The sequence below is a fragment of the Abramis brama genome, assembly GCF_963993115.1.
Source record: "Abramis brama genome assembly, chromosome: 8".
Taxonomy (NCBI): Eukaryota; Metazoa; Chordata; class Actinopteri; order Cypriniformes; family Leuciscidae; genus Abramis; species Abramis brama.
Window position 1 is genome coordinate 10,445,207 of NC_139970.1, and position 21,871 is coordinate 10,467,077.

The window sequence follows — 21,871 nt, forward strand, 5'->3', positions numbered from 1 at the left end:
GGGGTACTAGTACTAGTGCACTGGTTAGTAAGCTCTGTTAGTTAGTGCTGGAGATTCAGTGAGGTTCATAAGATACGTGTCAGCGCCTGGGATAGATAGATAGATAGATAGATAGATAGATAGATAGATAGATAGATAGATAGATAGATAGATAGATAGATAGATAGATAGATAGATAGATTAAAGTTGCACTTAAACTTTTTCTTTCCTTTTTACAATGCTTTCATCATTTCTTTCTGTTACTTGTCAAATGCCTGTTATTTTGTTTTACTCTTCTCACAGGCCTAGACTTTCAACTAACCTCAAAATCAAATAACCTTAAAATAATAACTATAAAACGTTCAATATTTGTTTTGTAAAAATGATTTCCAATTCACAATTTTAACAATTTCGCCCCGAATAGTTACAGATGAAATGTGAGGCATGAAGAAAACAAAGGGAAAATTTATTTAAAGGTAGTGTAGGCGATTTTCGGAGAGGCTAGCGATAGCGAGTTAGCTTTGAAAACATGAGATCCCTCCCTCTCTTCAGTGCGTCTACTAGACGGCGTTAAACTACCTCATGTCTCGAAGCACATAACATCACAATAATAATGAACATAAACAACTTTAAGAGCTCTTGTACCACCTGACTGCTGCAGATTCATTTAATTCGACTCACGAACCGCTCCGAGTTTAACGTCACAGGTTTCCATCTCTTCCAGATTACAGTAGTTATGGTGAACGCAGCATAAGCTGGTGGTTTTGGTTCAGGAGGAACTTTAGCTGCTGTTCGGTGACTGACATCTGTCTAACTCTGCACAGCATGAAGCGCTCTGATGACGTGAGTTGTCTGTGTGAACAGGTGTGGAAATACATACGCTGACAGACAGATAGGATATATCATTGCATTCGGTCTGAATGCAATGATTGGACAAACATATTATGGTCCTATGCCTTCTACAGAAAATATACATATAAATATAGACCACTTAAAAGCACACAATGCAAGATATTTGGATAAAAATATCTAAAAACCACTAGAACAATGTTATATATTTTGTTGACTTGTGTACTTACATTATCCTAAATGTTTGCACAGAGAAATAAGCAGTTTTAACCAGGACACGGACCGTCGCCTATCAGTGACATCATATCCGCGTTACCCTTGATTTTTATTTTGTAGAAACCATGGAAACACCAAAGATGCTTTAACATATTATGTGTTTTATTAGACAGGTAAGCAACTGTTTGGATACATTAATCGACAGAAAACTAATAATTGTTATATATAACAATTTACCATGCGAGTACCATGTTTTACCATGTTTAATATCGATCTAGCTCACTGCAGTGTGCAACAAGTGTCTCATATTATAACAACTTTCATCACACTCAAATGTGTCTAACATGATAAAACAGCGCTGCGTTTCCCTGCATACGCATGACAGGAAGCCTATAATAAAAGCTTCTCTGCTCGTGTGTCGCGCTCGTCTCTCATTAGCAATCGCTCCAGCGGCTCGTTCCGCTATAATGGCTTTCGTAACGTTAATAAATATTTAATACATTACCTCTCATCCATGAATATGATTTCTGACGTATTCTCCTCCGGCTGTAGAGGTGAAGACAACAACTCCCATGATTCCGCCAAATCAAGGCGTCATCAGGCTACGCCTTTGTTTTGAAAAAGCAATTTTGATTTGAATAAGCGACCTCTAGTGGCAAAAAGTTACATATTGTGCCTTTAACTTAGTGATTGCTATCAGGATGTGAAGAGACTTTCAACCAGCATAACAACAATGTTTCTGGAACAAATCACCTACCCTGCCTTTAACTATAGTTAAAGTAGTTTAAAAATAATAATTTTAAACAAAACTTTCAGAAAAATATGGTAGACAACTATTGGACATTTTTAGTTTGTTATTATTATTGTTAGTAAATCACATGAACTAGTGAAAGTTTACTTTTTAAAAGTCCCGAGGGCCAAAAGTGCCCATATAGTTGATGAAACAGCCTTTATACACATAGTACACTTTGCACTCAGTTGACAGTTTGACTGAAGTGTCACGTTGTGGGTTGATCTTTTAACAAGAGTAATTTTGTCAGGTGATCATTTCAAACCTTTAAACACCCCATGCATCAGTGCAGTCAGATCATTCACACACAGGCCAAATCGGTCATCCATTTGTTTAACCCAAGCAACATTTCAACGCTAGTTTAGTTAAAAGTTGTATAATTATAAACTCTTAAATGGTTTAAAAGGTTGAAGATTAATTACACCGTGGAAAAAGGCTCAGCTGACATTAAAAGCTTAAGGGCGAACAGCAGGTGGCGCTATCAGACAGACAGATAGACATGCAGGTCACGAGAGTTCGTACTAGTGTGTTCAAATCATGGGCTTTATTGCGTCTTTTGATTGTACGTGTTGGTTCGCCCAGAGAAAGTACATGCAGGTGCTACAATCTGCTCCATCAAGATCACGTGTCTTTCTCTGTACCCAGAGAGAGCCTACAATTTTTGGTTCCTGCAACATTCCTGAGGGAGTTGTTACAAAAGTTGATTAACCCTATTGTTTTTTTATATAAATAAAATAAATGGCAACATATTTGAACATATGTAGCCTAATAAACCCCAAATATTAAGATACATTTCAAATAAATATGTAGAATACTTATGTTAAAGTGTTATCAAAGTTTTTAAAGATAGAGAAGTCTATAGAGAACTCTATAGAGTTATAGTTAAAATAAAGGTTCAGTTCACATTCAGAAGGTTTACAGCATATAAAAGGTAAAAGGGGGCGTAGACCGCAGCGTATCAGCAAGCGCTTCCTATTGGTCAGCGTGGTTTATGGGCGGAGCCATCGAATGACTGGGGCTTTCCGTGAATTTTCATAACTCCTCAGTCAGACAGCAGCGTTTCCTTCACAAGTGCATTGACAATCGGACGTATTTATTTTCAAGCCATATTTTATTTCGCTGTGAAGGATTACAAACAAATAAATCACTTCAGGAGTTACGGCGGACGAGGAGAGATCCTCTCAGACATGATGGAGATCGAAATGCCTAAAATGCACCAAAGCCAACAGGTAAATGATATTTAACTACAATAACTAATAGCGTTACAAATGTTACAACAATGTTATAGTAGCCTGTTTTAATAGTATGAAAATAATACTAAAATTATTAATTGTAATTTCACTATGATGTTACATCATGTTGCCCTTTGAACCTGTTATGTGATGTATTTATTGCTCTTGTCACATTTGTGTTACCAGCGCGTTACACTCTCACTTCCATGCGACTTTTTAATAGCCTTGCGTGTTTTAAAGTTTCAATATGAGATTAATCGAGGCTATTTTGTTCATTTCCATAACTCATGACATGGTGGAATAGTTGAAACGTCATTTATATATCTATATATATAGTCCGTGTTAGAGAAGGCGTTTCCTCATTCCCGTTTCTAATCTTTTCACCCAGAATTCTGCATAGTCATTGAACTCGAACGAAAGGAAGGAATACATATTAAAAATGTATGTGTGCTGAATGTATATTGATGTGAGGCGAATCTGGCACTCGATTAAACTTGTGTCATGAGATGTGCGTCGTCGCGCTGTGATGTTTGTGCGTGTGATCCAGACGCGTCTGCGCGCTCGCGTTCTGCGCATGCGCGCTTACCGGCGCCTTGCACAATAGCAGGCGGACCCAATCTGGAATGTGTCTGTTTATTTTATCCTTGTGTCCTGACGTAAAGAAGTGATCCTCAGCTTTAAGACATTAATCTCTCTCACAGCTACTGTCATTCTTTATACCTAACTGAAAAAAAAAAAAAAAAAAAGTTTTTATAGAGTTTTGGTAGCACTTAGCATGTATAAAAAAAAAAAACCTGCCACTGACAAACATTACATAATGCTGAATAGACCAGTAGTGTTTTTAGTGAATGCATGAAACTATAGGCTATGAATAAAGGTTTCATGAGCTCTTTTTATACTGACATCCATCATAACAAGTCAAATAGGGAAATACTATACAAGCAAAACACCATCATTACAACACACACAACAATAAAATAATGCAATAAATATTCATTTAACAACCTAAGATGGAACATAAACCCTAATGTACATTACTGATAGCAAAACAATTAAAGAGAAACTATTTAAGTTTTAAAATAAAAAAACATAAAATGTGATCTGCTACATGGAGAAATGTGCTTTTACTGTGAATTATTTGTTATTTTTTTTACTTTAGGTGTTTACTGTAGCATTCTACAGTCTTTTACAGGTACAATTATTTTTTCCAGTGTAAAACTGGATAAAACAGGGCCTAACATTCTTACAAATTATTTTTCATAAACAAACACTTGACATTCAGAAAATTGATTGCTAATCACAGAAGGTCAATCTTTATTTGAGCCATTTTATTTTCTCTTGATTTTTTTCTTTCTCTTGCAGTTATTTGCAAACCGGTAAATATGAACAAACACTGAATAAAACATTCAGATTAAACAGACAACATTTATGAAACACAAACACAGACACACACACACATATTTTTGGGTGAACTATCCCTTTAAGTTGTCATTTAGTAGGAGCTTGTTGTTTATAAGCTTATATCCTATGTAAATTTACAGAAAATGTTTTTTTTTTAAATAATTTATGGCACTGGATTCAGTTGATCATGATGATCCCGTGTTTAATTGTTAGATTGATACAGTTCTGGTCAAGACAAAACCCCTGTTTAATACAGATATCTGACGCATTTAAAACCCACAGCCTTTCAAGCTAAGATATTTTTAAGTTCGATGAGATTTTATCAAACATATAAAACGGTCAATGCTTTAAAGTCACGTGACACCATATTAATTAATGTGCCGTGTGTTTATAGGCCACCTAATGATCTGTTCGGCAGTATATAACGTGATAAAGTTTTATTAACAAAATTGTTAATAAAAACTGTTCCCAAAACTCTGTATAAATGTGTGTGCTGATGCCCAAAGCACACATTTAAATATTTTGAAGGGGATTATGTTTAAGTAATTTTATGAGATACAGATGCCTGTAATATATCGCCCCCCCCCCCACGATGACGACCCTGCTCTAGAATAAAGTGGGTGGTCCAGCTAAACACCTGAGCATTAGTATGACTTTAGTGAGAGTTCACCTGTTCTGAAACACTGGTAAACCGGTTTGGATGGCGACTACGTGCCTGAAGAAAGACACAGAGAACAAGGTGCTCTTGTTCCTACAGTGGTTTATTCCACATTCCCGCAGTCCGGAGAGGAACAGGAAGTGAGACCGGCGTGAAAAAAATCTCTTCTTTATCAGGAAACTTTGCAGTTTTAATAACAGCTCTGGTTTCCCGTTTCCATTAACCTGGATAATGATTACTTGAACACTATAAATTATGTAGTGAAGGTGTGTCTTGGATATTATTTTCACTCCTAAATACAATCCCATCCGTGACATTAATGCAACTGCGATACTCACACACACACACACACACACGCAACACTACTCGACTGATGTTTAATATAACACATAATCAGTGATGTGATCAAGCTTCATCATACATCAGGTCAAACACAAACTGCGATCAGTAAACGGATCATATTTACTAAATACTGCTTCCAGGAATAAGCCAAGAGCCTTTTGCATTTTAAAGGAGCAGTTCATCGACAAATGGTCTTTATTTCCCTTCATGTCATCCAGGCCCGTATTATTAATGCTTTTCTTTCTGTGAAACACTCAGTCTTGGGCTCAGTGTTCGTATCATTGATTTTAATTAATGTTTTTTTTATATATATTTTCTGTTTTGTTTTTTAATTCTAGTTAGTAAAGTTTTAGTTTGAATATGTCTATATAGTTTAATTAAGTTTTTCATATTAGTTTATTTACTATATTAGGTATTTTTGTACTTCATCTTAAATGAAAATGAGAAATGTTGCCTTGGCATCTTGCTAAAAATAAAAAATATTTTTTAATTATTTCATTTCAGTAGTTTATTGTGTCAAAAAATAATATATATTTTATTTTTATTATTTACATATATTTATATATTTAAAATGATATTATATTATTAAAATTATATATATATATATATATATATATATATATATATATATATATATATATATAGGTTTAGTTAACAATAATAACCCGAATGTCAGCCTCATTTTTGCTGTTTGTGATGAAAAGGAATTAAAGGACTTTAAATATAGTGTACAAGTATGAACTGCTTTTATGAGATATTTATTGTCATGTTTGCAGAAAAAAAATCACCATCCACATTTTGTGTGGACAACAGAAGTGCTTGTTTAGTGTTTCACAGGAGAAAGGATAATAAAAAAGAAAAAATAATCATTTAGTATAACAATAATAATGATGATGATGATGATTATGGTAATAATACTAATAGCCTGCCCCAATATTTTCACTTTTGGATGAGCGGTTCCTGTTTTGTTTTTCACCATCATCAGATTGAGAACATATGCTCCTGTAATGCGCTTGTGAACAGCAGGATATGGTTAGAAATATGAAAGGCTCTTTAGAGATCCAAACATCCAAACTAAACAGTCGGAAACACATTCTTCATTCATGGAGGAGGAAGAGTGTGTGTGTGTGTGTGTGTGTGTGTGTGTGTGTCGAGTTCAGTCTTCTCGTGAGAGCGGCCCGTTTATTATCATTGTGGTTTGATGTTTCATCATCTCTGTGTCTCCACCCCGTCTGTTATCTGGAGTTATCCAGAGAGAGAGTGTGTGTGTGTGTGTGTGTGTGTGTGTGTGTGTGTGTGTGTGTGTGTGTGAGACGGGCATGTCGCTGCATGCCTCTATCTGACGCCACTCTCTGATCCACTTAATTGTTATGGAATCAGTCGCATGATTTTATAACATTTATCTAGATCAGGAATTCATTTGTACACTCATTTCAACCCAATTATGGGTCAAATATGGACAAACCCAAACCAAACGTTGGGTTAAAAATGCAATTTAAAAATGTAATCCAACGGCTGGGTTTGACCATATTTGACCCAATGTTTGGTTGAAACAACCCAGCAGTTTTTACAGTGTGTGCCGGATAAAGACTTTAAATGATTCGATTTGTTGCTGTTTAGTCACATGGTAACATCGTATGATGTCAATGCTGATGTCTGATTCAGAATTGCAAAAGAGAAATGTTTCCTCAAAAGTGCTCAGTTCCTCTTCCGTCAGTACACACTTCTTCTCTGTTCAGTCCCCGGGGCCTTGTGATCTCAAACTATAGGAAGCCGAGGTTCTCCAGACTCGAGTCACATGCTCGAGCTCACGGACAGATGCATGCAGAACTGCAGACGCTTCTGCAAAGCTTGGCCTCTGTAAATAAATGCTAGAGGAGGTTAAAGTGTAAGTTACTCGTCTCTCAGACACTGTTGATGTAATGAAGATTCGAGTTCCTGCAACTATCAATCAAGAAAGTCTGAGGCCAAGGTTTCATAAATATTTTTGTCACTCAGCCTGGGAAGAATTTTAATGACCAGCATTTATAAATGTCTCATCTGATGATGTATAATATTTGAACAGGGGTAATGTACCATTTTGCAGTCAAGCTCGAGTGCAGAGTGGATGATTGACAATTTAAAGGGACAGTTCACCCAAAAATTAATCCATATGAATCCATATGAAAATTGAATCCAAATATGATAAACGAAGCTCAAACATGCGCGAGAACCAATGAGTTTTGTTGTTATGTGTCAAACGCGCTGTTTCAGCTCCCGTTCACCATATTTAATGTGCGCTCATCAATATTTATATTCAAATTAAAGCCTAAATTAAATATAAAGTGACCGTAATATAAAGTAAAGACTTAAACAGCTCAGCTCATATCACTTCTGATATGGACTTCCGTGGAATTTCAATGGATGGAAAAAGAGGATGAGAGAATATTACAAAATATTCCTATTTGTGTTTCGATTATGAGAAGTCTTACGGGTTCGAATTATGATAGAATTGTCCCTTCTGGATGAACTAACACTTTAATGAATTTATTGGCTAATGAGACAAAAGCAAGATTGCTGCAATTAAACAAACAGACAATATTTATCCAAAATATATTTTACTCTTAACTTGAAAACAGGAAATGTGCATTATACATTGACAAGCCTGTCAGAAGGTTTTGGAAGGGTTTCAGATGAATCTCCAAATGGCCATATATTAATATATATTAATCTGTCGATATCTGGTTTTATCACCAGTGATGATGGTTGTGTGACGTCTAAGGATCTGATTCTGATTCTGAACCCGTCCTGGACAAAGTACTTCAATCAAGTGCTTGTGTAAAAGTTTAATGTACTTAAGTATTAAATGTAAAAAAGTATTTATCAATGATCCATGTTTATTATTTATTGTACCCAGCACTAGTCAAGAGGGAAGGTTAGTGGATGAAGACGTTAAATATGTTTTTAATATGCAAATAAGAAAGCATTTTATTTCATTACCAATCAAAACATTAAACTTACTAAAACAATTTACTAAAATGCCAATTTAAGTTTGATTTTATGCTTTGGAAGTTATCCAAACTAAAAAACTTAACCTAAGTAATATTGTTGTTTTATAATCATTGTGATACTAGTATATCTTTTATTAATATTTAGAATTTCTTTTATTTTATCATTTTAGCCAAAGTTTTAGTTATTTTGTTGTGTTTTTGTCATTTTCATCAGTTTTTAAATATAGTTTATATGTAGTTTTTATTTCTGTTTTAGTTATTTTAGTACGTAAAGTTAAGCTAAATAAAAAAAGAATTGAGAAAAAAGAAATGATTTTATTTATTTTATTAATTTATTTCAAGTAATGAAAGTTTTTTTTTTATGGTGACAGTTCTAGTTAACTATAATAACCCTGGTCCACATCTGCACATAATAGAAACATTAAAAGAAAGAAGAAAGCAGGCCTAATACATCTTATTCAATGTACAACACATCTAAATAATGCGATCTTATCATTCTGTTGGTCTACCAATGTCACGTCAGCACGCCAGCGGCAAGGACGCAAACGATATGTCTTGTTCTCTGTCCTTGTATGTGACAGACACCCTGATCTCTAGTTAAAACAACATGGCGGGAGGCGTCTCATTCTCGCTGCTGATTGGCCGAAGCCGCCGCTCACTCCTCCAGATCTGTGTAGTGCACCTCTCTAGAAAGTGTTTCACCACAAAATATAAAATTCCAGTTTGTGGTGTGCAGTTAAACAGAAGTGTGGTAACCAGAAGAGCTACATAAATAGATGAATATACTGGAATGGTGTTTGATGTACTGTAAAACATGACCACAAATGTCTGAGTTAAAAAAAAAACTTTTACATGCTCATTCTGCTCACCATTTTTGTTTCTTTTTAAACACATTTTGCATTCACTAGTGATTTTAAAAGTCTTGCAGTGTGACAAATTAATTTTTTAAAGAATAAATATCCAATGTTGTCTGTCAAATAATATAAGAATGCATAATAGTGATAATTAGAAAAAATATATTTTTAGATTTATCACGTCACACAGGACATGTCAACTTCCCACATACGTAGGGAATATTCCCCATATGTGTGTTTTTTTTAGCTATTTTCAGTTGAAGCTCAGAAATATGAATGATTTTTTTCCAGTGTCCTTCCTTTTGACCTTTAAATCTGTCACTAACATTAATAGTAACACTAACCGAGAGTGTATAAATATGTAAGTGTGTGTGTGATTTGGTATTTCCCAGAGATGGGATGAAAAAGGAGAAGCAGCATGTATTATTCATCCTGTCTTTCTGGCATTGTGCGTGTGTGTGTGTGTGTGTGTATCTGAGGAGGGCCGGGCTCGACAGGCAGGGTGTGGTCAGGAGTGTGTGTGTGTGTGTGCCGCCTCTCATGCCGTCTCTCCTCTTCTCTGTAGGACATGGATCTGATAGATATCCTGTGGAGGCAGGACGTGGACCTGGGAGCGGGCAGGGAAGTGTTTGACTTCAGCTTCAGACAGAAGGAGGTGGAGCTGCGCCGGCAGCGTGAGCAGGAGGAGGAGAAGCGCCAGCAGCGTCTGCAGGATCAGGAGAAAGCTCTGCTCGCTCAACTCCAGCTGGACGAGGAGACCGGAGAGTTCGTGCCTCGAAGCCTTCCGGCGCAAACCAACACGACGAACGGAGAAATCACACAGGTACGCATGCACAAATCCATCCCATGAGACCTTTCATAGAAACACACACACACACACACACACAGGTGCTCAACAGGCCTCGCTCATGTTACTGGGTGCAGCTGCCTTGTTGCTTGGAAACTGCCACAATGGCATAATTACAGGAACTCGGGAGGTAAATGCAATTCTACGGAATGGAAACACGCAAACAATCCCAACACAACATGTATAGGACATTAAACACCTACTTTTCCCTGAGGAGGTCAGGCACACAGATGCACTACGTGATTTAAATCTTGTACAAAGTGAGTTTTCCTTGCATAAAATAATTTTTCGGCTAAAGACTCGTTCACACCAATGACGATAGCTATAATATAGTTGTGGTGTGGACTTCACTATTCTCGATTATTAAAATGTTATAGGCTATAACATTTTAATAATCGAGAATAGTGAAGTCCACACCACAACTATAACGATAATGGCATGTTGGAATGACTTTTAGAAAGATTTTTTTTTCCAGCTGATGAACGATAAAAACATTGACAGCCAATCAGAATCCACCAGACATTAAAGAACTCAAGGTTGAAAAACAGTAAGAGTTTACAGATATAAAATGATTGTAATGCAGTAGCTCGAATCATTTGATGAGAAATGTTTGACATCACATTGAATTCTAGGACTTTTGATAGCAGCCCAGATAGCAAGGTGACATTGAGACAATGTTGAGGTTTGGTGCAAACCAACCTTTTGGTTGAGATTGACATTTCAATGTTTATGTATGTTGGATCAGCACACACCGACAGCACACATTGGAGGTGACAGTGATATTGAACTGACACTAGGTGTTCGTTCAATATCAGTTAGCTCAGTTAGTTCGAGAGCAGATGGCTCTATATGCTTTTGAATCGCTCTCGCTGTACTTTACACCGATCGGTCTGAGCAGCACCACTTAGAGTCAAACACACCTATTGATTTGTTGTTGTTGAGCACAAAATCATAAAAGTGTATCTCTGTGGAAAGCTAGTGGTGTTCCGCAATCAGCGGGGCATTTTCAAACTATGTTGGGCATTTTCAACGCTGTACCCGATTTGTTCTAATCCACTGGGGGTGTGGTTTAGGGGTTGGGCCTGCCAGTATAGCGGACGAAGTACACCCATTGTAGTTTGGAAATGCCCACTGGTTTAAGGCACGTTTGCACGACAACGATTTACTAAAAAACAAATTTTTTGGATTCATGCTGTGTTATTCATGCCAGGCCAGTAGTTGGCGAGGTCACTTTTTAAAGATACCCATGTTTTCCCAAATTCGTGTTTTTTGTAGTTTACATGGAGACAATAACTGTATCATATTCAAAAACTTGCACTTTGAAGCCCGTTTTCATAAGCTAGCATTTTCAGGCCCCCAAAATGCCATTGTCGTGTAAGTGAATGGCCAAAACGCACACGTTTTCTATTTTCAGTTGAAAACACTGTGGTGTAAACGGCCCTATGCAACACCCATTTTTGGTTTTGCATGTGCCCTTCTCAGTAGTCTAATTGATGCTTCCTTATTAGAGAGAAAACACAGGTGCGTCCTGTAAAGAAGTATTGTTTGTTGAACCACCTGATATATTCACATGACTTCTCTGGCACGATTTCAAACATTTACTTTATTATTTCTCTATTCCTTTGTTTTGCATGCTTGGTTTTTGTGTTTGATTTTTATTGTTACTGGCTTTAGTAATGTTTATTAGGAAATGCCTGACTAAAGTTCCAACAACATTTAGCAGATTTCTTGAAGTGCCAGTGACACAAACATAAGAATGTCACACTTAACATGTGTCCCGTGTCCCAACATGTGTCCCGTGTCCCGTGTCTTAACATGTGTCCCGTGACCGGAAAACAGTATGTCAACAGCCTTAAATATCCAGCATAAACCAGCATGAAATTTGATGCTGGTTAGTGCTGGTTTAGCTAGTGGACAGGCATAGTCATGCTGTTCTCAAGCAAACCGGAGCTGGTGAAGCTGGTTCACCATTATTTATCAATGTCATCTGAAGTTTTGAAGAACAAAGTAAACATTCAAACTGGTGAAACATTTCAAAGGATCAAAGGATTTTTTCTACTGTTTAAAAGGATCTGTACACAAATCAGTTAAAAAAAAGCTTGTTTACATTACAAAACAAAAACATTTAGAGATAGGAATACAAAGAAAAATGCCAAATAACAGCATAATCATGTCATTGTTCAATGACAGGGGTTATGATAGGAGCTCTTTCAATGGGACTTCACTTCAATGAAAGTTCAAAATTAAAAGTTGCTGTTTTTAAAGACTTTTTTTGGGGAATTTATGTCAAAATCCAGCTGTCAGTCAATGATTTCAAAAGCTGTACATAAAAGGTGTTATTGCAGTCAGGAGCATGAAATATTGTAGACAACAGTGATAGCATGGACTTTCATCAATTGCTGAAAGAAAATTTATTCAACCAAAGTCAACGGCCAAGAGCCCAACTAAAGGGAATACTGATCACCATAATGATGACTTCAAACAGACTTCAACAACCTTTATACATGTACCATATGAAAGAAATAAAGCCAAACAGGTTTATAACTAGTGAACATGCTGAAGATGAGTTGTTTAAGTATCCTCTGGTGAGATTGATTTTATTTGCAGTTCATTTAATCTAAGGCTGAGAGTCAGTTGTAGTTGTTGTGTTTCTGCTTGCTTTTTGTTCTGTTCTCCTTGTTCCTCTTATCTTCAGTATTTCTGCTTGTTAACCGCAGGTGTCTAACAGTCAATAATCACTTGTAGAGTGAATCTAGTTTATTTCACTAACTGCAACATTGCTTCAGTGTATATAGATTGGGACCATATGGAAACTGAACATTGATAGTTTAACACTGAGGATTTTACTGTGTACCAATAAACAGTCTGCAACGTGTTTTACTTTATTAAATTATTTCAATTAATAGGATAATTATTTTGGTATTTTCTTTAACTATGAATACACACAAAAAAAAAAGTGATATGTAACACATACATTAGTTTTGTTGTGGTCTTGCTGGAATCATACTGGTATATGCTGGTCCACCGGCACACGGTGCACCTTCCCAAGCTGGTCCCAGCGTGCAAAACCAAAACCATCAATCAGCATCCCATGCTGGGAACCAGCAAACCAGCATCTCATGTTGAGGACCAGCAAACCAGCATCTCTTGTTGGGAACCAGCAAACCAGCATCCCATGTTGGAAACCAGCAAACCAGCAACCAGCATCCCAAGTTGGGGACTAGAAAACCAGCAACCAGCATCCCAAGTTGGGGACCAGAAAACCAGCAATCAGCATCCCATGCTGGGGACCAGCAAACCAGCAACCAGCATCTCATGCTGGGGACCAGCAAACCAGCATCTCATGTTGGGAACCAGCAAACCAGCATCCCATATTGGAAACCAGCAAACCAGCATCCCAAGTTGGGGACCAGCAAACCAGCAACCAGCATCTCATGTTGGGAACCATCAAACCAGCATCTCATGTTGGGAACCAGCAAACCAGCAACCAGCATCCCATGTTGGGAACCAGCAAACCAGCATCCCATGTTGGGAACCAGCAAACCAGCATCCCATGTTGGAAACCAGCAAACCAGCATCCCAAGTTGGGGACCAGAAAACCAGCAATCAGCATCCCATGCTGGGGACCAGCAAACCAGCATCTCATGTTGGGAACCAGCAAACCAGCATCCCATGTTGGAAACCAGCAAACCAGCATCCCAAGTTGGGGACCAGCAAACCAGCAACCAGCATCTCATGTTGGGAACCATCAAACCAGCATCTCATGTTGGGAACCAGCAAACCAGCAACCAGCATCCCATGTTGGGAACCAGCAAACCAGCAACCCATGCTCGTCCCAGCATGCAAAACATACCTCATGCTGGTGACCTGCAATGCTGGATTTTTCAGCAGGGAGAGTATATTGTCTGAATGCATAGTATTTGAAAAATAGTAGGCCTAGGTGAAAAGTCCCCGGATGACCTACTACTTCCAGTGAATTTCTGAAGTGCGCATTCGATGGACACTTTACAATCCCATGAGGCCACGGGAGAGGATTTATGAATGACAGTGAAGGTCACATGACCGTAACAAAATGGCGGATGAAGTACGTCTGGAATTCATTCATAACCCACACACATTCATACTACATGAAGACCGTCCTTTTTTAATGGTGGAATGTAGTGCCTACTGATTTCAGAAGCAGCGCATGTCTTTCATCAGTGACTCTGCTTGCACAGCACCTTGCGTTCTTGCCTTTAGTAGGAGTGAGGCAGATGAGGACGGACAGTTAAAGAAATGAGAAGCACCGTCCTGATAATGCCGACATCGACAGCATAATCACCTGACCTCTGGCCCTCTCCTGCTCCCTGAATACTGCTTTATCAGGTAATCATTCATATTCCTCAATCTGTATTAACTGTGAGGGATGTAACCGATCTCCATTTAGTTTTTAGCCTTTTCCCACTGAAATGCAATCACAGAAATCTACATCTTGTGTTTATGAGAAAATTGACTGTCATGGCTATGTTGTGATATTTAAAGAGTTTAAGCTCTTTTATTCTACAAGATAAACTCGGAATACAATTCTATGCAGTTTCATGGAACATGAGCTGAGATATAGTTGAATAATCTTCCCATCCCTTCCTTAAGCTCAGAGGTGTTTATTCCTCTTCCTGCAAAGTTGAGCTCCAACACACCAGCCTGGAAGTTATCAGTGATCCTAATGACCTTGATTAGCTGGTTCGGGTGTGTTTAATTAGGGCTCGAGATAAACTCAGCTGGAGCGATTGGACACCCCTGCCATAGCGCTTCCATTTGTAAATGTCAATTGTAGAAACCGCTCTATTGAAGCATTAACAGATTTAAAATAGATTAAATAAACAGAATTAACATTTCTTAATGTGACTATGTATGGCAACTGAATTGACTTCATGCTTTCTTTTTCAGATTTCAGAGATCCCAGAGGAAAAGAGGCAGTAGTCTGATGTAAGCCAGATTTTTAAAACCTGAACCGTTGGACCACTTGTAGTTATAATGACATCAGACTTCTGAAACTAATGATATGTTTAAAGGTTGTAATGATTGTCATTTCTGTCCCACTTCTACTTTTTTAAGAATGATCTTTTGTATATTTTTGTCATTGATTGTGTTAAACTATTAAATAAAAGAAAAGTGACTCAACTGCTGGACAGGTGTAATTTTTATTCAAATAAAATATTTTATTCCATTTTATTTTATTCCCCCCCTCATGTACTTCTGAAGTGTAGTTGAAATATTGTTTCAGCATTAACTCTGGGTACATTGTTTTATGTTAACATTACATTTCAGTTTTATTTGCAATGTTTCAACAAAAGTGATTCTGAATCCAACAACAACTACATTACCAATGATAAAGCAAGATAAACAGGAAATAACACGTTGCAGGCATCCCATTCAATTAAAAAGAAAATTAGAATTAAAGTAAAAACATTAATAAAACCTTTAATTAATGCATCCAGAGCACTCAAAATTAAATTTACAGAAAAAAAAAATCCAGCGCACACCCACATCTACACAATCCACTTTACCAGTAACCAGAGATAATGGATGTTTTGTTAATAATTGTAACTCAAGGCTGGTTTAAAAACGCATTTACTTGTATGTGTCCTGCTGTGTGTGTAAATGCAATGGTTTTATTTGACTGTGTTCCTGCAGAATGGGGCTTTCGCAGAACACGAAGGTGATGCCCTGTCATTCGATGAGTGCATGCAGCTTCTGGCTGAGACTTTTCCGCTAGATGAGCCAGCTGAGGTAATTACGGGATATATATAACAACCTCACACCTCTTGGCAACACAACACCTATACATGTCACTGCACTTCAGTCTAATTGTCTCTCTCTCTCTCTCTTCTCTGTTGTCTTTGCAGCCAGCTCCACCTTGCCTGGATGTCTCCGTTCCACCCTCCACAGATCTCATGATGCCTGCAAACATCCCAGCCTTTACCCAGAATCCTTTGCTGCCAGGCTCTCTGGATCAAGCCTGGATGGAGTTGCTCTCACTCCCAGAGTTGCAGGTATGAACCCTAAAACAGACCTCACTAACACCCTGGAGTCTGTCCAGGGAACAAAATGAAAATTGTTTTTACATTGCAATTTAAAGCATATACTCTTATGTTCCAGTTTCAAATAAAGGTACCAGCCAAAAGGCGAGGTATATTAATATGTCCAAGCAAATTTATACTTGTGTTTGGCTAGTGTTAGTTTTGGACCCTGGTCAGATAAGATGCCATCAGCTCTATAAACACTTTATATAATATCTTATATAAAAACCTTAATGTGCAATCTTAATGGGATGATTCACCCCATTATTTACTCACCCTCATGTCATTCTAAACCCATAAGATGTGCAAATAAAGATATTTTTAATGAAACCTGAGATCTGTCCCTCCATTGAAAGTCCATTCCACCAAAGATTTGACACTTCAAAAAGTTCACAAAAACATTGCAAAAGTAATTAATGATGAACAGATTTAATGTAGGCTTTTATTCACGTATAAACCTTGATCAGTGCAAGTGCACAGAGCACATCAAATACGCTCAACAGAATTTCAACCGTGCTCACACTTTTACAATGTCTTTATGCACTTTTTGAAGTCCACTTTCAATGGAGGGACAAAAATCTCAGGTTTCATTAAAAATATCTTTGTTTGGTTTTCAGAGATGAAAGTCTTATAGGAATGAAATGAGGGCGAGTTAATGTTGACAGATTTTTCATGTCTGGGTGAACTATCCCTTCAACATAATTTTCAGAGAGAGAGGCTGTGAGATACTTATTTGTGTAATCTGGTTTATACCACCTGTGGTTTAGAAAGGTGCAATTAAACCCTGTCGCTGAGCAACACCCAGATAACCCTCTCTGAGCTCATGCTGTGCTTTGACAGGCAGCTTGGGATATATACTTCATAAAGGTTTAAAGTAGGGCTGCCCTCAATTATGCCCTTCATTTAAGGCATTAGTCGACTAATCGCGCGTTTATATTAACAAGCCATAAATCATAATAATGCGCCTATATAAAATAGATAGCCTAATCAACACTCAAATGCACACATAAAGCTTGCCACAGCGCACCACCAAACGTAATGATTATGAATGTGTCGTGAAAAAAACAGGAGGAGACTGTCTAAACATTTGAATAATTTATTGGTAATGTTTTCTGTCAGTGTCGTTTGCAGAGATCAAGTCAACAATGCTGACTCGTCATCTCTGCAGTAGTGGACGCGCATATATGCACATTTCATACAGATTTCATAATGTGTTCATTTAAAAGTAGACATTTCAAGCTTTCTATAGATATATTTCTCATGTCTGTGAGGCAAGTATGCGCTGATTTTCGGTTCATTTATGTGATGCGCTCAAGTTCACTGAATGACATAATGGACAGAAAGCACCATTATTTTACAAAAGCATAACGTTTTGTTGTTATTGTGAGTTTAAAAAAATAAAAGTAGACCCTTTACAGTTTGCATTACTCCTATCTGTATGACCAAAAATTACAGAGTTAAATGTAAGTGATCGCGCCGGCGCCTGTATGTCATGCAGTAAGCGGCTCTCCACACAAACACTTATGCGCCTAATAGTAGCGCACATTTATCTAGGTTAGCATTAGAGCGTGCAGACTTGTAAAGTTGCTACTACTTACATGTTTCAAGTGATATGCCTTATTTGAGGTCGAAGAATGATACGCGAATGTTTGGATTTCCTGCCGTTAACAATCTGTCCGTTACAGTCTGTGTGATTATTATTTTATTTGTATTTTTTTTTTGTGACTAACCGACTAATAAAACCTTAGCCGACCAAACCTCTTCTAGTCGACTAACGGTTAGTCGACTATTAGGAGGCAGCCCTAGTTTAAAGTTAAGGTCCTTTCATATGACTATCACGTCGACATTCCCCAATGCACTGAATTCTACGGAGTGAAGCATCAAGCTACAACGTTACCTAGCCGATCAAGCGTAGAAACACTCAAGTTTAAGCAACTGTAACTGCCAATTTCCCAGACAATGCGCAAGTGTAACAATGCTTTGTTCCCAACTCCCGTTTGTCTTATACAAGTCTTCACATTTGATTGCGGTGTTGATATGCTTCTCTTTTCTCTTTTTAGCAGTGTCTCAACATGCAGATGCAGGACACATTAAATATGGATGGATTTGTAAAACTTTCTGGAGAAGCACAGAACCCAAGCTACAGCCAATATCTGCCCGGGATGGACCATCTCTCGTCGGCCCAGACCGAGGTGTGTCCTCCTGAATACATCAACACCTATGATGGATCCTTCAGCAACATGGTGTCGCCCAACCTCAGCCAGATGAGTCTGAACGTCCCGGATGTGGGAGCCGAGTTCGGGCCTGAAGAGTTTAATGAGCTGTTTTATCCTGAGATGGAGGCAAAAGTGAACAGCGTCCCTCTCACATGCGACGGAGGACATATGGTCAACCAACTGGCCGAGATTGCCAACGATCCTCCTGTAAACCCCATGGATCTGCAAAGCTTTTCACCAGGAAACTTCAGCTCAGGAAAACCAGAACCAATGGTGGAATTCGCAGATTCTGATTCTGGCTTGTCGCTGGACTCCAGTCCTCACACGAGCTCCCCGGGGAAGTCCTTAAACGGAGATGAATCCTTCGGTTTTAGTGATTCCGACTCTGAAGAGATGGACGGTAGTCCGGGAAGCATGGAGTCCGATTACACCGAGATATTCCCGCTGGTTTACCTTACTGACGAAGCTCAGACGTCTCTCTCAGCGAAATCCTCTGCAGAGCAACAGGAGATGAAAGCAAAGAACCCAAAGACGGAGCCGGTGGAGGCCAGTGGCTTTTCCAAACCTCCCTTCACCAAAGACAAGCAGAAGAAGCGCTCCGAGGCACGGCTCTCCCGTGATGAGCAGAGAGCAAAAGCCTTGCAGATCCCGCTGACCGTGGACATGATCATCAATCTGCCTGTGGATGACTTCAACGAGATGATGTCCAAGCACCAGCTCAACGAGGCCCAACTCGCCCTCATCCGAGACATCCGGCGCCGGGGCAAGAACAAGGTCGCCGCGCAAAACTGCCGCAAGCGGAAGATGGAGAACATCGTGGGCCTGGAGTACGAGCTGGACTCGCTGAAGGAGGAGAAGGAGCGATTGAAGAAGGAGAAGAGCGAGCGTAGCACCAGTCTGAGAGAGATGAAACATCAGCTGAGTACCCTATACCAAGAGGTCTTCGGTATGCTTCGAGACGAGCAGGGCAAGCCTTTCTCACCCAACGAATACTCCCTTCAGCACACCGCGGACGGCACCGTGTTCCTCGTTCCTCGCCTTAAAAAGACTCTCGTTAAGAACAACTAGCTCTGTTTTTCTTCTTTTCTCTCCTTCCACACTTGCTTCTGTTTTTTGGTACTGCTTTTCTCTTGCTAACACTGTGTCCTGACCAGGCATGACGCAATAAAGCAGAAAAGGCTCTTCCACGTCAGTGTGTTTGTGCAAACCAGCCACAGGACAGTTTGTCAATCAATTGGCTTTAATTTGTGCAGCATTGAGGTGGGTAGCTCCGCCCACGATGGAATCTCATTGGTCCATAAATTTGCTGCACATTAAACATCAACTACGTTCTGATTTTTGGTGCAGTTTAGTCGCATCTAGTGACGAGAACACCGTCGCCTCCAGAAACTTATCACACAACTGGTTAGGACACGGTGTAAGTTTTACGCAAAGGAAACAACTAAATAGGAGCGTATTTTGCTTATACATCAACTGTTGAAATGGCAGAACTATTATATACGTTTTGCGTATTCTACTTTCCTAATATTCTTAATCTCTGTTGGATTTTATACTTCTTTATATTTTCTCTGAGATTCTTTTACCTATATGGTTTGTAAATACATTTATACTTTATTTGCTATTGAGATAGGAACAAATGTATTGTACATAAATAGATCTTGTTTTAGTATGCTAAAAATGGTTATGATCATTTTAAGTCTGCACTTATGTCAGTTTTTATATCTTAATTTACTATTCTATTGCTATTTTATCTCTTGACTTTATGGCTTTATATTAAATAAATATTTAAACCAGTAAAGTCCAATGTGGTCTTAAATGGAAGTTGGTGTGTGATGACACAGTTGGTGATGACGGTCAACAAATGGGGCGAAAGAGGAAGTGGATATTAACAATCAGGAAGAAGGAAGCAGAGTCAAAATCGATTAAGTAATCATATAGTATCAAAAGAGGTGACCTATATATTTTAGAGAACAATGGCACAGCATGTGTACTACAAAAGTAATACTTTCCACTGTAAATGAAGACAGAAAACTATTTGGATCATGATGATGTAAAGGTGAGGGGTGAAAAATGGCTTTTGTTTGCAGATATTTTATCAGATGCAGTGACATTAGTCCAGTTTAAGTGTAGCTCAAGAGTCCAAATACTTTGAGGCCGCTGTATATTATCCGCCATTAAATCATAATCCATCAGGAGAAGGTTTTGAGCTCAAATTGTTAAGTTTTCTTTCCATTTTGGCTCACCACCAACTCCGTGAAACACTACATGCTTACAACATCTACCATGATTCTTGAGATTTAACAAAACCATAAGCCTTTGAGGGTGAAAAGGCCATTTTTGTCCATTTCCCTCAACCAAACAGCCCCAATCTCCCAGTGTTATGCAACAGATCTGGACTGTTTGGCAGCATCCCATGATAGACATGCCTTCATTAAAGCCATGCTGGACAAAGTGCACCAGTAAAGAGCAGTTGTTTGCACTGCCAGGCACTTTCACCCACACACACACACACCACCTTTGAACACACCAAGCCCTCTCTTTCACACTACAGTGATTCTACATTGTCAGCAAGTCACGCCACACAAACAGGGTCAACCTGTTCAAATCCCGTATATGTACGTCAATGTAGGATCTTTTCATTATCTACAGCTTAATGCATGGTAAGAAAGGTTATAAATCTTCCATTGAATGCTTTTGTTCTTATGACAGCATTAAACTAGCATCTTATTAACAGACCCATCCTAGAGCCCATGAGTTATTATGGAACAGTACATGATCGATTTCTCAAATCTGGTTGCTTATTAAATGTTACAATTCTTCAGTTTTCTTCAGAGTGCGAGCATGTGACTTTTCTAGGGCAACTGTATCTTAAACATTTACCCATGGTCGTGACCTTAATTCAGGGTCAGGGGAACATAGTCCCCAAGACAGGTTTTGGAGACAGATAAGCATTGTGTGAGAAGAAAAGGCGCTCACTCAAAAACAACACAGAAAATTAAACATTCTCAGGGCGTTTCAAATGTTTTTATTAAACAGTCAACATTTGGCAATGCAGTCACATATTTTCATTACGACATTATGAGTGATGTTTTAAGACTATAAAACTTCTTAAGAAAATATTGTGTGAATATGTATATATAAATATGGATTTACCCTGAATTACAAAACATCCCTCACACGCACAAAAAATACAGTACACTGTCATGTTATAAACATCCAGTGCATATTAATATTAACTGGCAAAATACTACAAAAATTTTCACAGTTCATGGAAGTTCCTGTCAAGTGACTGAGATTCCTGTAGGCGAATGAATATTCAGCGAAAATGTCCTCACTTGCACATCAGTGAATGAATCTCATAAAAACAAGCCGGGTCACATTCCACCCCGAACTCAATACCCTGAAAGCTGCCAGTCAGAAATTTCTTAAGATTATTAA

The 21,871-nt window shown here is 38.3% G+C and overlaps 2 protein-coding genes across 3 annotated transcripts; both read left to right on the plus strand.

Annotated features, from left to right (window-relative positions):
- The first annotated feature begins 2,842 nt into the window (after positions 1 to 2,842).
- On the plus strand, positions 2,843 to 20,231 carry nfe2l2a (nfe2 like bZIP transcription factor 2a). 2 transcript variants are annotated; one of them, XM_084123384.1, is made up of 5 exons: positions 2,843 to 3,063; positions 9,877 to 10,134; positions 15,832 to 15,927; positions 16,044 to 16,190; positions 18,278 to 20,231. In XM_084123384.1, exons 1-5 carry the CDS (start codon positions 3,022 to 3,024, stop codon positions 19,499 to 19,501), a joined length of 1,767 nt encoding a protein of 588 aa, XP_083979510.1. In that variant the 5' UTR covers positions 2,843 to 3,021; the 3' UTR covers positions 19,502 to 20,231. The 2 variants fall into 2 exon arrangements, with proteins under 2 accessions (XP_083979510.1, XP_083979509.1); XM_084123383.1 differs by having other exon boundaries at positions 2,872 to 3,063; positions 18,281 to 20,231.
- On the plus strand, positions 10,141 to 15,824 carry LOC311088971 (uncharacterized protein). Its single transcript, XM_084123387.1, has 2 exons — positions 10,141 to 14,523; positions 15,085 to 15,824. Exon 1 carries the CDS (start codon positions 13,172 to 13,174, stop codon positions 14,087 to 14,089), a length of 918 nt encoding a protein of 305 aa, XP_083979513.1. The 5' UTR covers positions 10,141 to 13,171; the 3' UTR covers positions 14,090 to 14,523; positions 15,085 to 15,824.
- Positions 20,232 to 21,871: the final 1,640 nt, after the last annotated feature.

What these genes read in the sequence shown, in the direction of transcription:
- LOC311088971 (XM_084123387.1), top strand. Translation starts at nt 13,172, where the DNA reads ATGCTGGTCCACCGGCACACGGTGCACCTTCCCAAGCTGGTCCCAGCG.
- nfe2l2a (XM_084123384.1), top strand. Translation starts at nt 3,022, where the DNA reads ATGATGGAGATCGAAATGCCTAAAATGCACCAAAGCCAACAG. An exon ending in CGAACGGAGAAATCACACAG is followed by an intron (nt 10,135 to 15,831) that starts GTACGCATGCAC and finishes GTGTTCCTGCAG; the next exon opens with AATGGGGCTTTCGCAGAACA. An exon ending in CGCTAGATGAGCCAGCTGAG is followed by an intron (nt 15,928 to 16,043) that starts GTAATTACGGGA and finishes TTGTCTTTGCAG; the next exon opens with CCAGCTCCACCTTGCCTGGA.